Here is a 23,951-nt window from a genome sequence, read left to right on the forward strand (position 1 = left end):
GGTGTAAAGTAAACAACTGATTACGGATCTTCCCTTAAAAATAAATATTACATTGAGCATCACAAAGCTTTGTCTTACAAAATATAACGTGCATTTGTAAAGCACTTTTTCATTGAGTGGCATTTTGATGCAGATCAACATATGCTTATTGTTCCCCAACTTAATGGTACTCATTTTGATTACCTGCGAAGGATGAACATCTGACTGAACCCTTTTACGGACATTCAGACCTATGACAATGAGGTCAAACAGATACTTGCAGTGGCTGAAACGATTACTGACTTGCAGTCCTGGTTCTGAATGGTAGTGAGTTTAGTGAAGTCATGAACTTTAGAACAAGTCTCCGCTGCGTGAGGAGAATCATTCTAACATTCGTGCATATCAATGAAGGTCCTATGATGCAGGAGTATTCATTCAATATGCCACCAGACCCAGCCAAGTCTTCCTAAACCCTCTATAAAAATGAAGCAAGCATCTTACCGGTGGTCTATTTTCAACAGGAATGTGCAGGTAGTGGCGGCCATATTTATTTGGAGAAGTGGAATTAGTTGCATCCAACAATGGTCTGTAAATGAAGAGAGTTCAGATTAATACTAAATTGAATCAATGGCGATTTCAGTGAATCTATAATGCATAAATAAAATAATTTTGTATCACAAGTATTATTTTATGTATGATGCAGGTTGCTTCTTGAAATAGTCAGGTGTTTTTTCACCACCTCATTCCTCATCATCATAGACACTGTTTCCAGACCTGGGATTTGGATAAAAATGTAAAGCATTCCCTGCCTTTTACCTACCTGTAACACCCCTAAATCTAGTATTTATGGGGCACCCCAAACCTTGCTTCCTCAGATCCAAACTAGAAACAAGAACAAAAGAAGAAGGACTGAACAGCCGTGCAGCAGCTAGCTAGAGGAAGATGCCCACTGACTTGGCCCTAGCCCTGCCGGCCTGTCTCCCCCTCGAACCTGCTCCTGTGAAATCCTGGTGTGTCCTCCAGCCAGCAACCTCAATAACCCCGGAGGACCTGCCTGCCTTCACTTCCAAAAACTGCTTCTCCGGTGAACACCAGATTTGTTCAACTGCAATCTGTGGCAGCAGCCGGAAACCTTGAATCCGCCCCACTCTGCACCCTCGCGTCCACGGCCCAAGCTCGAGTGGGCAAACACCACAAAGAGAACACCCCGGCGATTCTGAACCGAGATCGGACGACCCCTGACCTGCCTCCAGCCGACGACTGCAGTCTAAACCCAGAAGGCCACCCCAACCGCTACCAGGAGCTGGTAAGAAGAACCGACCCCAAAAGGCACCCCTGCACCCGACACCCCACAGCCTTGAGTGCCCAAACAGACGGTGCCTAACCAACCCCTAACTTCCCAACTTACCTCTCGAAGTGGTGGTCGCACCGAGAAGTCTTTAGTTTCCCTGCCTGCAGTGCTTTTGCAAACCGGAGGTTCTCCATTGGAAACAGGGCATCCGACCTCGAAACAGCACCCTGCCGCCCTAGTGCCGCTGAGGGTGCTAATTTGTTTCCCCATTTGCCCTGAGCTAAAGTCCAGGAGCTTACCCTATCCCCTCCCACACCCAGTGGCCTGCTTGCCAGCAGCCACCAACCAGAGGCCCCCTATTCCCCCATTGGATAACATTGGGCCTCAACACTCTGCACCCGGCCGCCCTAGTGCTGCTAAGGGTGTAACAAGAGTGCACAACTCACCCTGGGGGACCCCCGAGTATAACCCCAGAACCACAACTCCAAAGACCGATTACTTACCTAAAAACCGATAACCATACTTTCCTCCATAGGATAACATTGAGTGTTTTTCCTGAAAAAGTTTCCAAGTGTGGAGTTTTGAAACCTAAACAATTTCTTTAAAATTATACGATTTAACAAAACCGCTTTTACTAACCTGTTTACAGGAAACGTCCCAGTGCTGCATCCAGGCATACACCACTGAGTAAGAAAAGTAATCCAAAAGTAACTTACCTGCTATTTTACTGAAAGTCGCATTGAAGTCAATGTACTGTAATTACAAGTGATTCCATTTCACTGAAACAATACTGCAAGTCAAACCATAGTACATTTACAATTGCAATTGAACTGTTTTATAGTCAGCATTTATTACTGTAGAGTATGTGTTGCTTACCTGTGCCAGGCTTGCTTGGTTCTAGAAATAAAATAACTAAAAGAAGGAGTAGTTTCTTTTCTGTAACTCCAGTTCTGTAGTAGGGGTATCTCTGTGATAGTCATAATCTAGTGAATAGTCCCGCCCATGTGCGGGGACCCCGGAGCAATAAAAAAATAATCTCTTAAGGTGTCAAAACATGCAGACCTGCATCCACCCTTAAGAGAGAATTTAATTTAAAGACAGATAATGCAGCCTATACCCACAGGCTACACTGTCCAGTACTTCAACTAGAAAATTACACCAACATCCACAAACAGCACTGCCTGTCCAGCTTTTCTCTACAAGGAAAAACCCTGCCTCTACCAGCAAAAGCCTCTGGAATGATAGAGAGGAAGGAATGGACAGACAAGCCCCATAGGCTGCCATTATGTGGCTCAGAACAGGATACTGTGCCTTTAAGAAAACTTTCCAGAACTTTTCCAGTATCCCAGAATGCACAGCAGGTCCCTTTTACTTTCAGTTCTTTTTGAAGGCGTAGCACGCCAGACCTGTAGCATTCCTTACATGAATAATCATCTCTCCACCGCGGAGGAGGGCGGGCGCTTATGACTATCACAGAGATACCCCTACTACAGAACTGGAGTTACAGAAAAGAAACTACTCCTTCTGTAGTAGGGGATCTCTGTGTATAGTCATAATCTAGTGAATAGAATGGCAAGCCCATCCCCACACCAAAACGGCGGTGGAGAAGAATACACAACACGACCACTACTGTGCGAACAAATTCCGCAGCGAGGCCTGCCCAACCTGAGCATCTGCCCTGGCATCCGTGTCCAGACAATAATGCTTAGCAAAGGTATGGACCGACCTCCAAGTGGCCGCCTTGCAGATTTCTGCAATCGGAACATTACGTAGCAAAGCAGACGTGGCAGCTTTGCCCCTGGTGGAATGAGCCTTAGGTTTACCCCCTAAGGTCTTATTAGCCTTTTGATAACACAATTGTATGCAGGACACAATCCACCGAGAGATGGACTGCTTAGAGGTCGCGAGACCGGTCCTGACTGATCCATAATTAATAAACAATTGGTCTGACCTACGAATATCCTTGGTCTTATCAAGATAAAACTTCAACACCCTCCGAACATCCAGGGAATGGAGAGACCTTTCCCCTGGCGAAGAGGGATTCTGAAAGAACGTAGGTAAAGTTATGGTCTGGTTGACATGAAAATCAGATATAACCTTAGGAAGAAATTTAGGGTGAGTACGCATAACAACCTTAGCAGCGTGAAATACAGTATAAGGTTCTTGACAACATAATGCCTGAAGTTCACTCACCCTGCGGGCCGATGTAATGGCCACTAGGAACGCCGCCTTCCAGGACAGGTGCTGCAACGAAGCCTTGTGAATGGGTTCAAAAGGCTCCTTCATCAGTCTGGACAGCACCACATTCAATTCCCAGGAAGGCGAGGGAAGTCGGACAGGAGGAAACACTTTCTTCAAGCCTTCCAAAAAATCCTTGACCACAGGGATCTGAAAGAAGGAAGTCTATGAAGGGCATTTCCTGTAAGCAGTCAAAGCAGCCAGATGAACCTTAATGGAATGGAAATTAAGGCCGGACTGCGCCAAATGTAAAAGATATGGAAGGATGACATCTTCCTTACATGTCGTAGGGTCAAAGCTCTTGGACTTGCACCAGATACAGAATCTCTTCCACTTGTAGGCATAGGACGTCCTAGTGGAAGGTCGTTTAGACTCCTTCAGTATGTCCATACAATCTTCTGGTAGATTCAAATGGCCATATTGCACTATCTCAGGAGCCATGACGCCAAACTCAAAGACGAGAGGTTGGGGTGCACCATCTGCCCCCCGAACTTCGTGAGAAGGTCCGGCCTGCACGGCAGCCGTATGTGAGGAAGGAGAGACCGGTGAAGTAGGTCCGTGAACCACCACTGTCTGGGCCATTCCGGAGCAATCAGGATCATCCGCGCCCCTGATTGAGACAGTTTGATGAGCACCGCCGGAATCAGGGGAATGGATGGAAAAGCGTACAGAAAGCTGTTCGACCAGTCGATCCATAGCGCATTCCCCAGCGTCCCCCGCTGGTAGTACCTGGATGCGAAGTCTCGGCATTTGCTGTTTTCGGCGGTGGCGAACAGATCTACGTCTGGAGTCCCCCACCTTGCGAAGACTTCTCCTAGTACTTCGTCGTTTATGACCCATTCGTGGTTTTCCTGAATCAGTCTGCTCAGTGCGTCCGCCTGAACATTCTGCACCCCTGGCAGATGCGTGGCCGTAATCGTCAGTCCTCGGGCCAGAAGCCAGTGCCAGATCGCCTGCGCCTCCTGCGACAGAGTGCGAGATCTCGACCCCCCTTGCTTGTTGAGGTAATACATAGTGGTTGTATTGTCCGTCTGTATCAGCAGCGAGTTGGTCTGGAAGGATGGAAGGAAGGCCTTCAACGCCAGGAAGACAGCTCTGAGTTCCAGGAAATTGATGTGGTACGTCGACTCCAACGGGGACCACTTTCCTTGTATCTGCAATTCCCCGGAATGCGCTCCCTAGCCTTGGAGAGACGCATCCGTCACGACCCTCTTCGTGGGAATGTCCTTGTGGAAGGGAACCCCCCTGAGGAGGTTCTCTGCCGAACACCACCACTTCTGAGACTGAAGAGCATGCAGAGACAGCCGTATCTTGTCGTCCCAAGAACCTGTCCTCTGATCCCACTGATCCTCCAAGCACTCCTGCAGTGGTCTCATGTGCAGCCGTGCGTGAGGAAGATACAGGAGGCCATCGATCCCAGCAGTGAAGACACCTTCCTCACCATCGTCGACGGAGCAGTCCTGAGGTCCTGAGCCTTCCGAAGGAGTGATAACCGTCTCTCCTCCGAAGGAGACACGCTTGCTGACCGTGTATCGATGGAGGCCCCCAAGTACTGTATGCACTGGACCGGAGTCGGGACCGATTTGGCCATGTTGACGTGTAACCCCAGCTTGTTCAAGAGGGCGCACGTCCACCGGAAGTGTTCTTGCGCCTCCGAGAAGGATGAGGCTCTGATCAACCAATCGTCCAGGTACGGGTAGACAAACACCTTGTTCCTCCGCAGGTGTGCCGCCACCACCGCCATGCACTTCGAGAAGGTCCTGGGCGCAGACTTTAGCCCGAATGGCAGTACTGTGTATTGATAGTGATTGGCGCCTGCAATGGGCACATGGAAGTACGCATCCTGTAGATCTATGGCACAGAGCCAGTCTCCCCGTTGCAGCTGAGGGTAAATCTGATGCAACGATAGCATGCGAAACTCTTCTCTGCGAATCCATTTGTTTGCCTGCCGCAAATCCAGAATGGGCCTGAACTCGTTCTTGTCCTTCTTGCGAACTAGGAAGAACCGAGAGTACAGACCTCTTCCCCTTTGAGACAGAGGTACCTCTTCTACCGCCTTTTTTCTCAACAAGATGTCTGCATCTGCCTGGAGCTCTCGCAGCTGGAACTGTGAGCTTACCGGCGGAATCGCTGGAGGCGGGCTGATAAACCGAAGACTGTATCCATTGCAAACAATATTCAGCACCCACTTGTCTTGAGTAATTTTTCTCCACTCTGCCGGAAAAAATTGAATGCTTCCCCCCACTGGAGTGGGTAACGGTTGCAGGGGAAGTAGTCGCTCAGGGTCGAGACCCGGCCGGGCCCTTGGTAGTAGTAGTGGCCTGCTGGCCTCCTCTACCCTTCTGGCGTTTCTAGAAGGGTTTCCGGAACTGCTGCTGTTGGTGCTGCTGCTGTCCCGAACCCTGCCCACGCCCTCTGCCCATAGACCCGAACCGTCTCTGGAACGGGCGCTTCTTCTTCTCGGTCTTCTCCAACCCGACAGCCGTCAGGGTCTCCGCCTCCGTCTTCATGCGGGCCATCTCATCATCCGCATGTTTACCAAACAGGGTTTCCCCAGAGAAGGGCAGATTGGCTACTCTGTGCTGAGCCTCTGGCTTGAGCGACGTCAGGCGCAGCCAAGAGTGACGCCTTTGGTGGACGCCATGACAGTTGGCGTGCGCCGCCAACAAGGAGACATCCGCTGCCGCACTGATTACCTGGTTCGAAACCAGCATACCCTCTCGCACCGTTTCCAGGAAGTCCTCCTTCCTATCCCGAGGCAGCAGGTCCGCGTACTGTTGAAGGGACTCCCACAGGGCCCGGTCGTAACGCCCCAACAGCGCCCCTGCACTCGCCGCCTTCATGGTGGTAGACGCGGTCCCACACACCTTCCTGCCCGCCAAGTCCAGCCAGCGGCTTTCCTTGTTGGGCGGAACCGTCGATGAAGGCGCGGTCGCATGCTGTTTCCTCGCCGCCGTCACGATGACAGAGTCCGGCTTCGGGTCCATCCTTAAAAAAGCAGGGTCCGAGTCCGGGGCCGGATACTTTTTCAGGAGCCGTGAGGGGGTGGATTTCGTCACCGCGGGAGTGAGGAACAACTCCAACGCGGGTTCCACCAGTCCCGGCACTAGAGGCAGCAGGGGGCGAGACAGGTGTTTTTTGTGTAGAGTCTCGAATATCACGGACGTCGTGGTGGAGGCGGTGGTGGTGGTGGCGGTGGAGGAGGAGGCGTTGGTGGTGGCGGAGGAGGCGATGGCGTAGGGATCCGCGGAGGTGTATACACCACGGAGTACACCGATCCCGGCGACTCCGTTCTCCTCTTACTCCTGGCGTCAGGGCTCCCCCTGCGCCGTCTCGACGACGAACCCCTCTGCGATGTCGATCGCCTCCTCGACGTCGGTCGCCTCCTCGACGTCGGTCGCCTCGACGGCGACCTCCTCGACGTCGATCTTCGTGACGTCGATCTTCGTGACGTCGATCTTCGTGACGTCGATCTTCGTGACGTCGATCTTCGCGACGTCGATCTTCGCGACGTCGATCTTCGCGACGTCGATCTTCGCGACGGCGACCTCCTCGACGTCGATCTTCGTGACGTCGATCTTCGCGACGTCGATCTTCGCGACGTCGATCTTCGCGACGTCGATCTTCGCGACGTCGATCTTCGCGACGTCGACGGCGACCGCCGCCTCGACACCGGGTGTCGGCTGGCCCGCGACGTCGGGGAGCCCCTCGACGGCGACCTTCTTCTCTACGCCGACGGCGATCGGTGATCTCCCCTCGACGGCGAGCGCCAACACCGGGCCTGATCTCGACGCCGATGGCTTGACGTCGACGGCGTCGTCGCAGAAGATGCCGATGTCGTCGATGGTGGCCTGTTCAGCTCCTTCGACGTCGATCGTCGACGCCGCTTCTCCCCAGAGCCCTGGGGACATGGCGAACAGACCGTAGTCATCCCCCTCGACGTCGCCCCCCTCGACGTGGAGTGGGGACGCTTGCTGGTCTTCCTGCCCCTGGGGAGCCCCCCAGAGGCCTCAGAATGGGCAGAATCAGCCCCTCCAGACCCACCTTGTGCCTTCAGCCTTCTGTCCTCCAGGACCTGGAGCCTGATCTTCATCCTCTCTCTCTCAGGGTCCTGGCTGAAAAAGAGTGGCAGATCTCACACTCCTCCGGCACGTGGGACTGGGGAAGGCAGACGATGCACACCCTGTGTGGGTCTGACTTAGCCTTCTTCCTTTCACAATCAGGACACTTGTCGAACAAGCCAGGCATGCTGACAACCCCAGAAGGAAAGGACTTTACTAACACTAAATCACTTGAAAAGTGAACAAATAAACCCTTGAAAAGGGAGAGCTCAATGCTCCAGGGTCCGGCTAGCAGGAGCCGGAAAAAAGAACAAAGTAAAAGGGACCTGCTGTGCATTCTGGGATACTGGAAAAGTTCTGGAAAGTTTTCTTAAAGGCACAGTATCCTGTTCTGAGCCACATAATGGCAGCCTATGGGGCTTGTCTATCCATTCCTTCCTCTCTATCATTCCAGAGGCTTTGCTGGTAGAGGCAGGGTTTTTCCTTGTAGAGAAAAGCTGGACAGGCAGTGCTGTTTGTGGATGTTGGTGGAATTTTCTAGTTGAAGTACTGGAAAGTGTAGCCTATGGGTATAGGCTGCATTATCTGTCTTTAAATAAAATTCTCTCTTAAGGGTGGATGCAGGTCTGCATGATTTGACACCTTAAGAGATTATTTTTTTATTGCTCCGGGGTCCCCGCACATGGGCGGGACTATTCACTAGATTATGACTATACACAGAGATCCCCTACTACAGAATATTTTCATACAAAACCAATTGGTCTGAAGTTCAGTCTTTGAGTGGGTGAATTTATTTGCTGACTGAGTGTGTACAACAAATGCTTAACACTGTCCTCGGATACTGCCTTACTGCTCAACGACACTACCAAAAATTAGCGTTCCATCTAATTTTACCTCTGCCTATCTTTGGGGTTCCACTGAACTCTGTGTACAATATACATCACTTTGGTATAGTATATACAGAGCCAGCTTTCTACAGAGGTTTCCTACGAAAGCCATAGTAGCCCCTATTTTGCATGTGGAATGAGCTCTAGGGGGTGTTGTTAATGTTCTTTTTGCTTTTGCATAACAAGTTTGAAAGAATTTAACAATCCATCTGGCAATACCGGACTTGAATATGGAATTGCCCATGTGCGGTGGTGCAAAATCTTTCAATGTAATATAAAAGGGCTCATCTAAGGTATGTAGAGCCCGTTCTGCCACTGAATCAGGTTGTGGAAAGAATACAGGTAACTCAACCAACTGATTAATGTGGAAGGCAAAAACTACCTTCAGTAGAAACTTGGGGTTAGTACGAAGAACCACTTTGTCTCTGTGAAGTTGTAAAAAAGGTTCTTCTATGGTGAGTGCCTGTAGTACACACACTCTACTCAGAAGTGATTGCAATGAGGAAAGCGGTTTTCCAGGAGAGAAACTGCAGTTCACATTTATGCATGGGTTCAAAAGGTGGGCCCATTAATCTTGTGAGGACTATGTTAAGATTCCACACTTGGGCAAGTGGAAGTCTGGGTGGGATAACTCTTAAGTCCTTCCATGAAAGCTTGGATTACTGGCTCTCTAAAAAGAGATACATGTTGCGTATTTTGTAGATACTCAGCTATTGCAGCGAGATGTAGTCTGATGGAGGTGTAAGCTAATCCAGACTGCTGCAAGGGTAACAAATAACAAATTATATTTAGTATTGAAGCATCAAGAGGGTTGATGCCATTATTGCAATAGATAGCAAAACGTTTCCATTTAGTTGCATAACAGGCTCTTATAGTGGGCCTCCTAGCCCCTCTAATGATGTTCATACATTCTGGTGGGAGATTTAAGTAACCAAACTATGATTTCAGGAGCCAGATCGCGAGGTTGAGTTGTTTGGGATCTGGGTATCTGATTTCTCCTTGGCTCTGTGTGAGGAGACTGGATGTGAGGGGCAGTTTTTGATGTGGAACTAGTGACTGCTCCAACAGGGTTGTGAACCAAGCTTGACGGGCCCATGTGGGAGCTACTAGGATTAGTGTGAGGGATTTTTGCCTGAGTTTCGGAACCACTCATGGAATGAGTGAGAGAGGCGGAAAAGCATAGGCAAATATACCTGACCAGTTCATCCATAGTGCATTGCCTTTGGAGAGCAGATGTGGGTACCTGGAGGCGAAGTTAGGGCATTATGCGTTTTGGTGTGTGCCAAAAAGATCTATTTGAGGAAGTCCCCAACTTTGAAAGTATGGGAGAAGAACTTGAGGGTGAAGTTCCCATTCGTGGATTTGCTGTCTGTCTGCTGAGAAGATCGGCAATCTGATTGTTCACTCCTGGGAGGTGTTCTGCTAGGAGATGGATTTTGTGGTGACTCGTCCACTTCCAAATGTCTTGAGCCAAGTCAGACAGCTGGAGAGACGGTGTCCCCCCCTGTTTTTGTATATAATACATAGCTGTCATGTCAATACAAACTAGGACAGCTTTGCTGACTAGGTGAGTCTGAAATGCTTTGCGTGCTAGAAACACTGTTAGCAGCTCTAGATGGTTTATGTGGAGAGTTTTTTTTGTTCTTGACTCCACAGGCCTTGCACTGTGTGATGTTGAAGATGAGCTCCCTAACCAGTGAGGGACAAGTGCGCTGTTAGCATTGTCTGTCGAACTGGGTCTATGAAGGCCCGTCCTTTTCATAAATTTTGTGGGTTCCACCACTGCAGAGAGTGATGAGTATGGCCACTTACCAACACTAGATCAGTTAAAAGACCCTGTGATTGGTTCCACTGACTTGCTAAACATTCCTGGAAGGGAGACACGTGAAGCCTGGCATGGGGAACAATGATGATGCAAGACGCCATCATTCTGAGCAGCTGCGTGTACACTCGAGTTGGTAGCGAGTGAAAGGGCTGAAACTAGAGAATTAGAACTTGAATATTGCGAATTCTGGCTGCAACGGGGAAGGCTACAGCCCTTTGAGTTTCTAAAGAGGCTCCTAGATAGTTTTGAGTGTTGGAAGGTAGAAGATGCGATTTCAACATATTGAAATGAAATTTTAAAAAATCCAGTATTTGTAAAGCGCGAAAAATTACCCGAGGAGGTCAAGGAGCTGGGGGCTGTCGGGAAGATTAAGCGAGCTATTGCCCAGAGTCACATGGTGCTTGGCTTACCTGTCGCCGGCGTCTGGGATCGAACCGCGAGCCCTCATGATCCGGAGTCAGGCACCATGGGCGCTGCGCCACACCTCTTGGCTACGTGGACTGTGAACCCCAGTTGGTTCAGTAACTGCAGTGTCCTGCGAGTGTGTTGAAGACATTTTGGGTGTGTACTGGCTTTGATGAGCCAGTCGTCCAGGTGAACAGCGACTACTGCCAGGCACTTTGTAAAGGCTTTAGGAGCAGTTGTGACTCCGAACAGGAGTACCTTGAACTGGTAATGCGGTCTCGCTACCACAAATATGAGAAATTTGCAATGGGGGGAATGTACTGGGATATGGAAGTCCGAGTCCTTTAAGTCTAGAGTAGACAGAAAGTCGCCCTTTTGTAGGAGTGGGAGCACTTGTTGAAGTGTTACTATGTGAAAATGGTCTGATTGTATGTAAAGATTCAATTCTTAAAGGTCCAAGATAGGTCCTAGAGAACCGTCCTTTTTGGGTATTAGAAAATAGAAGGAGTATACGCCCACCCCGTAGTATTGTAGTGGTATGGGCTCTATAGCTCCCGTCAAAAGGAGAGACGGAACCTCTTGCTTGAGGAGGTGTAAGCTGTCTGGTGACTGTTTGTGTGAGCGTGGAGAAATGTTTGGAGGATTGTTGGCAAACTCCTGGCAATAACCATAACGGATAATTTCCAGTATCCATTTGTCTGTAGTTATTGACTGCCATACGGGTAGGAATTGTGAAAATCTCCCCCCGACAGGTGTTAAAATGGTCAGGGGGGGGAGGGGGTGTAGTGAAGTCACTCTTTGGCATTGGAGGTGCGTGTGTTGGAACCTCTACCTCTATCCTTGCCATTGTTACCTCTGTATCCCCCTCTTAAGAAACCCTAAAAAGGGTTGATTGTTGCCTTTGTAGGTTGTAGAGGCAGGGTCTGAGGAGGTTTTTTGTGACCCGCTCCGATAAAAGGAGCGCCAAAAGGAGCCACAGCCTGAAGGTGACTGTAGGGCTCTCATGGATTTTGCCACATCTGTGTCCTTTTTCATCTTTTCTAATGAGGAGCCTAATACATGGCCAAAAAGGTGCTGCTTGTCAAATGGCATGTTAAGAATAGAAGCCTGAACCACTGGTTTAAAGCCTGAAATGCGTAACCAGGCATGCCTTCTTAATAGGACGCTGGTGTTGACGGCTCTAGCCGCAGCATTAGCTGCATCTAAAGCGCACCTGATGGAATTGTTGGAGATAAGCTGTCCCTCCCGCACTAGGTCTTGAGCTTTGGACTTGTGCTCATCAGGTAAAAATTGGAGCAATTGCTCCATTTCATCCCAATGCGCCCTATCGTACCTGGCTAAAAGTGCTTGGGTATTGTGCTAAATGTTTGCTGCCTGGGAGGCTACTCTTTTCCCAGAGGTGTCTATCAACTTAGACTCCTTGTCTGGGGGTGGAGCATCTTATGATGTTTGGGAATTGGACCATTTTCATGCATTAGAAATGACAAACAAATCAAATGGTAACGGCGCCTGATGTAAGCTGGATCTGATGGTGCAGATTTATATTTCTTGTCTACTCTAGGGGTGAGGATACATGTTCGCACAGGATCATTAAAAATTTCATCCACATACCCTTGAGCATGGGAAGTGTGAGCGAGGATTTCTGGGAACTACTGAGCGTCTCGAAAAGGAAATCTTCTTCCAGGGATTCCTTATGTAACTCGACTCCATGGTAATTAGCAGCTCTACCTAATAATTCTATACATCCTACACTGTTGTCTGGTGGAGATACTAAGCCTTCTCCACCGATCACCACAGATCAGGATCGTTACCTCTGGGAGAATTAGTGTTATAATCTCTCCAGGGGTCTGTAGGTGTTGGATAATTGTCCCCAGTCCCATCATCTTGATCATCAGGTGTATATGGTGGTGGTGAGTCAACAGGTGAAATTAGCAATGGTTGTGTCTCAGGAGAAGGAGGTAATGGAGGAGGAGGAGGAGAAGAAGCGTTAGTACCCACATTCTTCCTTTTTAAAGGAATGTGGTAGGCTCCTTCGGGTCTCAGGTTTACGTTGGAGAGTCACTTTAGTGGTAATATGTCCAGTTATTGGATGAATGAATAGTTCTCTTAGTTTCGGATCCGGTTTTGAGGACGGAACATCGAAACGATGCTCTTTTGCTGGAATCGGCACATCGGTTTGTTTCGGCGCCGATGGTTTCGGTGCCCGTGTTTTGGATGCAGAGGATTTAGGATCTGACGATTGTTTCGGCGTCGAAGGGGGTGGGGCTGAGCTGGACTTCGATCCCGAAGGTTTCGGCTCAGTGCCAGATTTGTAACGACTTTTCGGAGCCTGAAGGCTTTATGGTGTGTTTCGATGCCGAGCCAGAAGGCTGGGCGTCAGAAACATGCTGTCGGTGCAGACTGTGGCCCGGAGGAGGGGGTTGGACGGGAGCCTTCTTCTTGGGCTTAGGTGGAGTTTGAGACAAGGGAGGGTCAGTACTCATGGTACGCTGCTCTTGCAGGATGTCTTCGACCCCATCGGAGCCGGAAACGGAGATATGCTCTTGTTCTTCCTTGGCTCCCATGGCATTTCCAGTCTCTTGTTTGGAATCTTCTCCGAAGAGGTCCGGAATGGAACTGGTGTGTTGGCTCTGCATGTCGCGATGTCAAGCCAGACGGTCAGGAAGCGTTTTCATCAATTGGAAGCATTACACGCGTCGCAGTCCTGTTCTTTGTGCTCTGGAGATAAGCACAAGTTGCACACTTCATGCGAGTCGGTGCGTGGCACCGAGGGCAGAATTTAAATTGGAGTCTGTTCCATCTACTGCGAGGCAGACCGACGCGGGTAGGCCTGACGGACTTACAGGAGCTATGCAATCAAAAGAGGGATTTTAAGTACATACGATACACGGAGAATGGAAATACGCAAACGAAAACAATACCGTCGAGGGCGAGTGTACTGCGCACTGAGGGGAACCCAAGAAACGGTGTCGAATCGGAGCGCAACAATTCACGTCCGAACCAGATGGCAGAAAAAAACAATCTAACAATGGAGTCGATGCCCATGAGCACTATCACCGAAAGGAGGAGTCACTTACCTCATGACTGGAAAGACTTCTTCGAAGAAAAGCAACTTGCAAACATCCGGACCCAACACAAGATGGCAGGAGTATGCAAAGCATGCGATCTACAGCTCACATCCCTCGAACCTATATATTCCATCAACACTCTGGGAAAGGAAGACGAAGAAAAAAAAACATGGGCCAATCACAGTCCAGAATGCCCTTCATAGTCTATTGATGACTCATTTGCCCCTTATTTCATCACTGCGCCAGCAGCCAAAGAGATAAGTACCACCAGTTCTCTTACTTCAAAGGATCGGGTAATTAATGAGAAAATAGTTACTGTACTTGGAGCGTCTAACATTTAATGTTTAATTCAGTGTTTTTTCCCGTCGCTCTATTTGAGGCAGTTTCCACAAAAACAAACCAGAAACCTTTACTGGTAAATGTTTTTCTTTCCAACGAAAAGTGGGAGGGTTCTGCAGGATGCCCAATGTATCCAAATAGGGTTCTATGGAACGCCGCAGCAATTTCAAAGAACAAGATCCTTTTTCTTTTCTTTTTCTTTTCTAAACACGAGAAATCACTCATAGATCTGGAGGGAGCAGACGTATTAGAAAAAGGTGCGATGTCCCAGAACCAACATTCACACCAAGAGACCCTCAAGCAACCCTTTCCTTGGGGAGAAAAGGAACAGGGGCCAACAGCCCATTATCAATCTCATGGAGTTTAAAATGTGGCTCATCAATGTCCACGTCGAAATGATGGGAATTCCTCTGGGAAATATTGAGACCACATGAAAGATGCACACCCAAAGATTGCCATTTGATCTCCACACTGCAGATCCCTGAAGTTTATTTGGAGATTCCAGATCTTCGAGGTCATGACACTCTTGTCCGGCATGTCCTCAGCACCATGGCATGTCACGTAGGTGCTCAAACCAACCATGGAAGCCCCAAAGTCCTGGAAAGATGTATTGTAGTATATCTGGGCGACATCTGCTCATGGACTGTTGCCTTACAATTGACAGTGATTCTACTAAAATGTCTTGGATGGATTTGTCAAGGAGGGAGAAAATAAAAAAACCTCTACACACAGAGGACAACTTTTCCAGAATTCATAGTAGACTCAAAAGAAACCACTCGGAGTCTCCCATTGAGGAAAATGGTGAAAATATCTCTGGCACTTTGAAAAAAGGAAAATGCTACTTACCAGTATGTATCTCTTCTTGGCATGTAGAGCTGCAGAGATTCACACTCTGTGCATAGATCGCCATCTGGTGTTGGGCTCGGATGCTTGCATCTTGTTGTTGTCTTGGAAGAAGTCTTTTATAGTCACGAGATAGGGGACTCCTCCCTTGGACAATAGTGCTCATGGGCATCAACTCCATCCTCAGATTGTTTTTCGCCATGAAGTGAAATGATGGAGTTTGCAATAAACAGAAAGGTGTCCATGAGAATGTATCGTTAAGTAAGATAACACTGGAACAGATACAGGTTCCGGGGAGGTGGGTGGGCGTGTGATCTCTGTAGCTCTACATGCCAAGAATGGATGCATACTGGTAAGTAGCATTTTCCGTTCGAGGCATATGAGCTGCAGAATTCACACTCTGTGCATAGACTGGACAGCAGTGTCTCCCCCAGCGGTGGTCGCCTGTATCGGTTGCAGTGGTTTGAAAAAGTGTCCTAAGAGCAGCTTGGCCTACAGAAGCTTGTTGCTTTGCCTGCATATCTACACAATAGTGTTTGGTGAAGGTGTGTGTTGTAGCAAAAAATCAAAAAGGGAGTGGACCACTTGTCCTGTGTAGCCAGGGTCTTATCACTGTTATTTCCTTCGTAAAAGAACCCTCATAACTATACACAGGTACCAGAGGCGGCATGAACTGGGTTACCGCTTAAGTGTAAAAGTGCAGCATCATCATAGGGTCTTTTTTGAATGTACGCTGCCCTCCACCCGGAGGAAGACCTTCTGGTTCAACAGTAGTGTCCAGACATGAAAAACAAAAAATGTGAGAGGGTTCGTATCTAGTGAGTTAAAATCTCTTGGTCATTGTTTCCATAGTGACTTTATTCTTGAAAGCTTGATCAGAGAGTTAAAAGAAAGAAGTGCGGGGTGAGACGGAGTTACTGGTCTGCCGTACTTTTCATGGTATAGGGGTCAACATGTTTCAGCCTTCTGCAAGGGTCTAAAGGCTTTCATCAGGACCGTTATATGTAGGAAGGCGCTCTGTCGCTCCTAAAGTGAGAAAACTTGTCACTTGTTCTGAGTCGAGGGGTCAGATCAATAGTATCTGTACCTAGAGAAGGTAGAAAAGGTTACTTTCACCAAATTCTCTTGATTCGAGGCCATGATTTGCTGCTTCATGCGATCGTCTAGGGCAACTACTTGTGTGAGGGGAGGTAAGTGAGGATAATATGTAAATACAAAGCAAGTAGGCGAAAGCCAGGGGCAGTTACGTGAGGTAAAGAGATGCTAATCTCGGCGGGATGAAATTAAAAATTAAAATCATTGTTGAAAATTGCCTAGTTCATAATGATTCGAGGGGACACGTTGTGGATAAAGAATTACAAAGCCCTGTAGATAATATCATTTAAGGTATGTTTGTAATCATGCGATGGACTAAAAATGTCATCATCAACATCATCATTAATAGCGAGTTGTTGGATGTGCCGCTTATTGCGACGTGAGTGAGATGAGCTTAGTCACATCTTCTAAATAACCGGTCGTTGATGTTTCTAACAACAAGCTACAGTAATACGTCAATGCGTGTTTACCTCAGACAAAGTTAATAATATTCATACGTGGATGCCCGGAGGCAGGCCGAGAATTCATTGCTGTAGTTAAATGAAAAAGACAAAAGAGGTAAATTAGAAAGACCTTACTTTAGTTTGGACGTTGTTCCAAAACAGCGACGGCCATCGGAGCTTACCGATTCTCGCACGATCGGTGTCTGCATCTGCCTCTTCTCGCGGTACACCCAACCAGAATCGTCCGTGTAGGCTTACCGTTAAAAGGTGCAGAGGTAGTGGAGGTTGAAGAAGGACTCCACGTTGTACGGTAAAGATTGGCAAAGTGTCATGGTTGGCACGGTACAAATGTGTGTTGGAACCAACAGGAAAAAAGGGGTTGTTACTGATTGGGATTGTATACACTAATCTAGTCGAGACATTGCTGTTCGTGATGTAAAATTATACTTTGTTAGTGTGTGATGTTCCCTAGGGAAACTATCATGATTGGAATAAGGTATGGTGGTAGAGAAACTGCGACACTCTCATGATTCTGAGATCGAATGGTGGAATAAGTATTCGTTATGCGTAATTAGCGTGCCTTGGTGAATAGATTAATCAGGTACTGCATTCTTGTTGGTTTCAAATATTCATGTGATGGAATGCTTAAGTGGCTAAGGTGTACCATGGGATATTATCGTTGAGGCCTTGTTTGTCCGTGGACAAACGGTCAATCCAACGTTGTTCTTTCTCATACAAAATACGTTCGGCATTGTAGTTGACAGTTCTCAAACTTTCTAGGACTACCCATTTTAGATCACTGGTGGCATGGTTGTTCTCTATGAAGTGTCTACTCATTTTGGTAGTCGCTCTTTTGCAGTTCACGTTGCTTTTATGTTCTGTGATCCTCAATTTTATTTTTCGGCAAGTCATTCCAATACATTTGAGGTCACAGAGGCAGGTGATCATGTAAATTACGTGGGTAGTATTGCAGTTGGTATGTTGTCGCAGTGTCCACGTAAGGTTGGGAAGAAGTTGGATGGTTTTAGTCACTTTTGTTAGGCTGCAGACTGAGCACGTCCCACACGGATAGTGTCCTGTGATCGGTGCAAGATTCCATGCTGCTGTTATGGTTTCTGTACTTGTTTGCAGAGCCGGTCTAGTATGTACTAGAAGATCTTTTATGTTCTTTGTTCTTTTGTTTGCAAACCTTGGTTTAGGCCATTGTAAAGTATCAGGAGGTTAGAATTCTCCAATTTTTGTTCACAATCTTTTTCACTGTGTTGGACATAGTATTATATGTGGTGACACACGTTAGAAGATCCTCTGGTTCTGCCCGTGTGGATGTCTGCAAAAGATTTTCTCTCGGTTGGTACAGGGCTCTTTTCTGGCACTTCCTTATGATTTTTACTGGATAGTCTCTTTTGATTAGTTTTTCACCCAATTCTTTGGCTTGAGTTTTGTAAATTTGAAGATTGCTACAGTTCCTCTTGAGTCTAAGAAACTGGCTGAATGGTAAATTATCTCTGAGAGGACGCGGGTGAAAGCTATTGTAAGACAGCAAGCTGTTCTTTGCTGTTGGTTTGTGGTACGTCTTAGTTTGGAGGAGGTTATTCTCTGAATAGATAGTTATGTCTAGGAAGTCAAGTTTGTGTCTGTCGAAAGTGCAGGTGAATTTTAAGCACTCATCTCTGGAGTTGATCCATATAAGAAAATCTTCTAAAGACTCGGCAGTATCTTCCCAAATCATTATGACGTCATCTATGTAACGCTTCCAGAATTTTACTTTAGTCAGGTACGGATTGTCAGGGTTGTGAATGTATTTTTGCTCAAAGTCACTGACATACAGACCCGCCACACTGGGAGCAAAGGTGCTGCCCATCGATGTACCGTGGCGTTGTCTATAGAGTGTGCCCTCGTATTCAAAAAAGTTTTCAGTTAGAGCTAACTTGCAACACTGTAGTATGAAATGTCTCGGTGTTGAGTGAGTCCAAGGTTCCGAGAACAGCACGTTTGAGGGTGTCTAGGGTCTTCTGTTGGGGGAGACTGGTGTATAAGCTTTCCACATCCAGTCCCACTAGATACATGGTGTTTTCATTGTATATCTGGTTGTCCAGTTGATTGAGGAGGTCACGTGTGTCCTTCAGGTACGTGGGTGTTCGTTGTACAAGAGGTTTGAGGAAATGATCGGCAAATTGTGAAAGAGGTTCCAATACCGACCCAATTCCTGAGACAATTGGTCGTCCTGGTGGTGGAGATCTATTCTTGTGTGTTTTTGGTAGGGAATAGAAATATGGTGTTCTCGGTGATTTGGTTATTAGGAAGTCTGCTTCGTGTTTTGATATCCACTGGTTAGTCTCAGCTTCTTCTATCATGGATTTAATGATACTTTGCAGTCTCTTTGTTGGATCAATGGTAATTTTTTCATAGAATTTGTGGTCTGATAGTAGGTTTTGACATTGGGGGTCGTATCCTGATTTGTTCAAGAGGACGATTCCTCCCCCTTTATCAGCAGGTTTGACAATTATGTCTTCATTGCTGCTTAGTTCTTTTATTGCCAGTCTTTCTCGTTTGGTGATATTCATAAATGGTCTTTGGGATGAGGGTTTGATGTTGTCCACTCCTTTGAGAATAGCTTGTTCGAAGGCTAATACTTCTATAGGGACCAGATGGTTGGGTGGACAAAAGGTGGATTTTGGTCTGAGGCTGGTGTCACTTGTTGGTGCATCGTTCTGTTTGTTTTTGAAAAAAGCTTTCAATTTTATTTTTCTACAGAATTCTGATAGCTCGCACTTGACTTTGAATAAATCTAAAGGGGGTGTGGGGACAAAACCTAGTCCTTGGTTTAGTATTTCCTCTTGATCTTGGGTTATCGTGGTGTCCGTTAGATTTATCACCAGGGATTCATGTTGCTGGGGCCTGGTTGGTCTCTGGACATGCTCCTGGTGTATATCTGTCTCTCTTGGTCGTTCCAGGATACTTCTTTTTTCCTTCCTCGTTGGGTGGTCCGACCTCTCCCTAAAAAAGGGGGGCGTTGGGTGTTGATCATAGGGCCCATCATGTGTGGTCCTTGTAAATATGGGTTCATCCATCCCTGAAAGTTAGGTGCGAATGGTTGGTATAATTGTTGTGGTTGGTCATAGAACTGTGGCGTTGACCAATTGGCACCTCGTCGTCGTTGATTTCGTCTGTATCGACCTCTTCCTCGTCTAGGGTAAGAGCCTTCATCACTGCTCCAATCTGAGTTATTGCTAGATGTTTCGCCAGTGGAGTCGTCATTATAATGGTCAGGTATTGTGTAGTCTTCTCTAGAGTAAGGGTGCATCTTCTCAACTGAGAATTTCTTGAGATCCTTACTCAGTTTCTGTATTTTATTCTGAGTGATGTACTCCTTGGTCTCATTCATTTCTCTGTTGATCTCCTCAAGTTTCTTCTTGTATATTGTGAGTTGAACCGTTGTTTTCAATCTGGTTTCACTTGTTTGAATTTGGATTGGGAGAGCTTCTACTAACCTTGTGGCTGTTTTTATGATTAGGACTAGATAGTCTCTGGTACATTTCCATGAAATGGAAGACCAGTCTTTCCTGAATAGCATGTCTTTCAGGAAGATCCGTGGAGCATTTTGTATCCATAGTCCTTTAGGTGCCGCATTCGCGCGCAAGTATTCCTTCATTATAATGCCATGAATGGCAGTTCGTACCTGGTCTTTTTTCATCTCGGTCAATTCATCCCACTCACTAGTTTGGGTCAATGTTTGAGCTAGGTCTTTGTCTTGTAATAAAGATGATTCGCTAAGAATCGCATTCACCTCATCCTCAGAATAACTCAAACCCTGGTTGTCCGCCATGTTGCCTGTTTTTGAAAAAATATAGTGGTGATCCTGCATTGCTCTGTGTCAAGGACCGTTCTTTGTGATTCAAAACTGTATAGGGGTATTTCTGCTACCACATCAAATGGAGACTCAACCTTATTTTCGGTGGTCAGTCCAAGTTTCGGAAGAGTTTCCCGCAGCTGCACGCTGCTTAATTACAAATTATCAAAGGGGAGGGAAAAAGAAGCTGTGGTCCATTCGGCTTCCTATGTCTAATGCAAAAAATCAAAAAGGGAGTGGACCACTTGTCCTGTGTAGCCAGGGTCTTATCACTGTTATTTCCTTCGTAAAAGAACCCTCCTAACTATACACAGGTACCAGAGGCGGCATGAACTGGGTTACCGCTTAAGTGTAAAAGTGCAGCATCATCATAGGGTCTTTTTTGAATGTACGCTGCCCTCCACCCGGAGGAAGACCTTCTGGTTCAACAGTAGTGTCCAGACATGAAAAACAAAAAATGTGAGAGGGTTCGTATCTAGTGAGTTAAAATCTCTTGGTCATTGTTTCCATAGTGACTTTATTCTTGAAAGCTTGATCAGAGAGTTAAAAGAAAGAAGTGCGGGGTGAGACGGAGTTACTGGTCTGCCGTACTTTTCATGGTATAGGGGTCAACATGTTTCAGCCTTCTGCAAGGGTCTAAAAGCTTTCATCAGGACCGTTATATGTAGGAAGGCGCTCTGTCGCTCCTAAAGTGAGAAAACTTGTCACTTGTTCTGAGTCGAGGGGTCAGATCAATAGTATCTGTACCTAGAGAAGGTAGAAAAGGTTACTTTCACCAAATTCTCTTGATTCGAGGCCATGATTTGCTGCTTCATGCGATCGTCTAGGGCAACTACTTGTGTGAGGGGAGGTAAGTGAGGATAATATGTAAATACAAAGCAAGTAGGAGAAAGCCAGGGGCAGTTACGTGAGGTAAAGAGATGCTAATCTCGGCGGGATGAAATTAAAAATTAAAATAATTGTTGAAAATTGCCTAGTTCATAATGATTCGAGGGGACACGTTGTGGATAAAGAATTACAAAGCCCTGTAGATAATATCATTTAAGGTATGTTTGTAATCATGCGATGGACTCAAAATGTCATCATCAACATCATCATTAATAGCGAGTTGTTGGATGTGCCGCTTATTGCGACGTGAGTGAGATGAGCTTAGTCACATCTTCTAAATAACCGGTCGTTGATGTTTCTAACAACATGCTACAGTAATACGTCAATGCGTGTTTACCTCAGACAAAGTTAATAATATTCATACGTGGATGCCCGGAGGCAGGCCGAGAATTCATTGCTGTAGTTAAATGAAAAAGACAAAAGAGGTAAATTAGAAAGACCTTACTTTAGTTTGGACGTTGTTCCAAAACAGCGGCGGCCATCGGAGCTTACCGATTCTCGCACGTTCGGTGTCTGCATCTGCCTCTTCTCGCGGTACACCCAACCAGGATCGTCCGTGTAGGCTTACCGTTAAAAGGTGCAGAGGTAGTGGAGGTTGAAGAAGGACTCCACGTTGTACGGTAAAGATTGGCAAAGTGTCATGGTTGGCACGGTACAAATGTGTGTTGGAACCAACAGGAAAAAAGGGGTTGTTACTGATTGGGATTGTATACACTAATCTAGTCGAGACATTGCTGTTCGTGATGTAAAATTATACTTTGTTAGTGTGTGATGTTCCCTAGGGAAACTATCATGATTGGAATAAGGTATGGTGGTAGAGAAACTGCGACACTCTCATGATTCTGAGATCGAATGGTGGAATAAGTATTCGTTATGCGTAATTAGCGTGCCTTGGTGAATAGATTAATCAGGTACTGCATTCTTGTTGGTTTCAAATATTCATGTGATGGAATGCTTAAGTGGCTAAGGTGTACCATGGGATATTATCGTTGAGGCCTTGTTTGTCCGTGGACAAACGGTCAATCCAACGTTGTTCTTTCTCATACAAAATACGTTCGGCATTGTAGTTGAGAGTTCTCAAACTTTCTAGGACTACCCATTTTAGATCACTGGTGGCATGGTTGTTCTCTATGAAGTGTCTACTCATTTTGGTAGTCGCTCTTTTGCAGTTCACGTTGCTTTTATGTTCTGTGATCCTCAATTTTATTTTTCGGCAAGTCATTCCAATATATTTGAGGTCACAGGGGCAGGTGATCATGTAAATTACGTGGGTAGTATTGCAGTTGGTATGTTGTCGCAGTGTCCACGTAAGGTTGGGAAGAAGTTGGATGGTTTTAGTCACTTTTGTTAGGCTGCAAACTGAGCACGTCCCACACGGATAGTGTCCTGTGATCGGTGCAAGATTCCATGCTGCTGTTATGGTTTCTGTACTTGTTTGCAGAGCCGGTCTAGTATGTACTAGAAGATCTTTTATGTTCTTTGTTCTTTTGTTTGCAAACCTTGGTTTAGGCCATTGTAAAGTATCAGAGGTTAGAATTCTCCAATTTTTGTTCACAATCTTTTTCACTGTGTTGGACATAGTATTATATGTGGTGTAGACCATGTTGCTGCCTTGCAAATGTCTTCTAGGGGAATGTTCCCTAAGAATGCCATGGAACCCCTTAGTTTGCGTGTTGAATGCGCTCTAGGGGGAATTGTTAACGTACGTTTTGCTTTCTGATAGCATATTTGAATACATTTTACTATCCACCTGGCAATCCCGGTTTTGGAAATTGGATTGCCTTTATGAGTGGGAGAGAAATCTACAAACAGCTGCTTTGTCTTCCTAAATTCTTTAGTCCTGTAGTAAAGTAAAGCTCTTTTGACGTCCAGCGTGTGAAGAGCTCTTTCCGCAACAGAATCAGGATTTTGGAAAAATACTGGCAACTTTACTGATTGATTAAGGTGGAAAGCAGAGATTACTTTGGGAAGGAATTTTGGGTTTGTCCTAAGAACCACCTTGTTGCGATGTATTTGTAAGAATGGTTCTTGTATGGTTAACGCCTGGATCTCACTTACTCTCCTGAGAGAGGTGATTGCGACAAGGAAAGCTACTTTCCATGTAAGGAATTCTAATTCACATTTTTTGTAAAGGCTCAAATGGGGGACCCATGAGTCTAGTAAGAACAAGGTTTAGGTTCCACACTGGAGGGGGTGGCAGTCTGGGTGGAATTATCCTTTTAAGGCCTTCCATAAAGGCTTTGATAGCAGGCACTCTAAACAATGACAAATGTTGTCTGTTTTGTAGGTAGGCGGCAAGGGCAGCCAGATGTAATCTTATGGATGAGTATGCCAGATTGCATCTTTGTAGGTGTAGCAAATTGCAGATAATGTTTTGAACTGAAGCATCCAATGGGTCCATTTTGTTATTGTTACAGTAAATGAGGAATCTCTTCCATTTAGCTGCATAGCAAGCTCTAGTAGTGGGGCGTCTGGCTTCTTTAATAATGTTTATACAGTCCGGTGGGAGGTTGAGGTAACCGAACTCTAGGATTTCAGGAGCCAGAACGCTAGATTCAGTTGTGCTGGATCTGGGTGCCTCATCTCTCCATGCTTCTGCGTTAGCAGCTTTGGGGAGAGACGTAATGTTTGGTGTGGACCTACTGAGAGGTGTTGTGAACCATGAATGCCGTGCCCATATTGGAGCAACTAGGGTCTTGTTGAGAGACAGTTTGAGCTTGCGTACTACTAGTGGAATGA

General features: G+C 46.6%; 1 protein-coding gene across 2 annotated transcripts in view; it reads right to left on the reverse strand.

Moving 5' to 3' along the window:
• Positions 1 to 23,951, reverse strand: part of LOC146829602 (heat shock factor protein 3-like) — a 370,027-nt gene that overhangs the window by 188,008 nt on the left and 158,068 nt on the right. For both annotated transcript variants that reach the window (XM_085608309.1, XM_085608307.1), the window contains exon 7: positions 481 to 565. In XM_085608309.1, coding sequence (XP_085464435.1) covers positions 481 to 565 — 85 coding nt within the window. The remainder of the gene's footprint in view (positions 1 to 480; positions 566 to 23,951) is intronic.

This window comes from Triturus cristatus, chromosome 5_2, assembly GCF_964204655.1.
Source record: "Triturus cristatus chromosome 5_2, aTriCri1.1, whole genome shotgun sequence".
In the NCBI taxonomy this organism is placed as follows: Eukaryota; Metazoa; Chordata; class Amphibia; order Caudata; family Salamandridae; genus Triturus; species Triturus cristatus.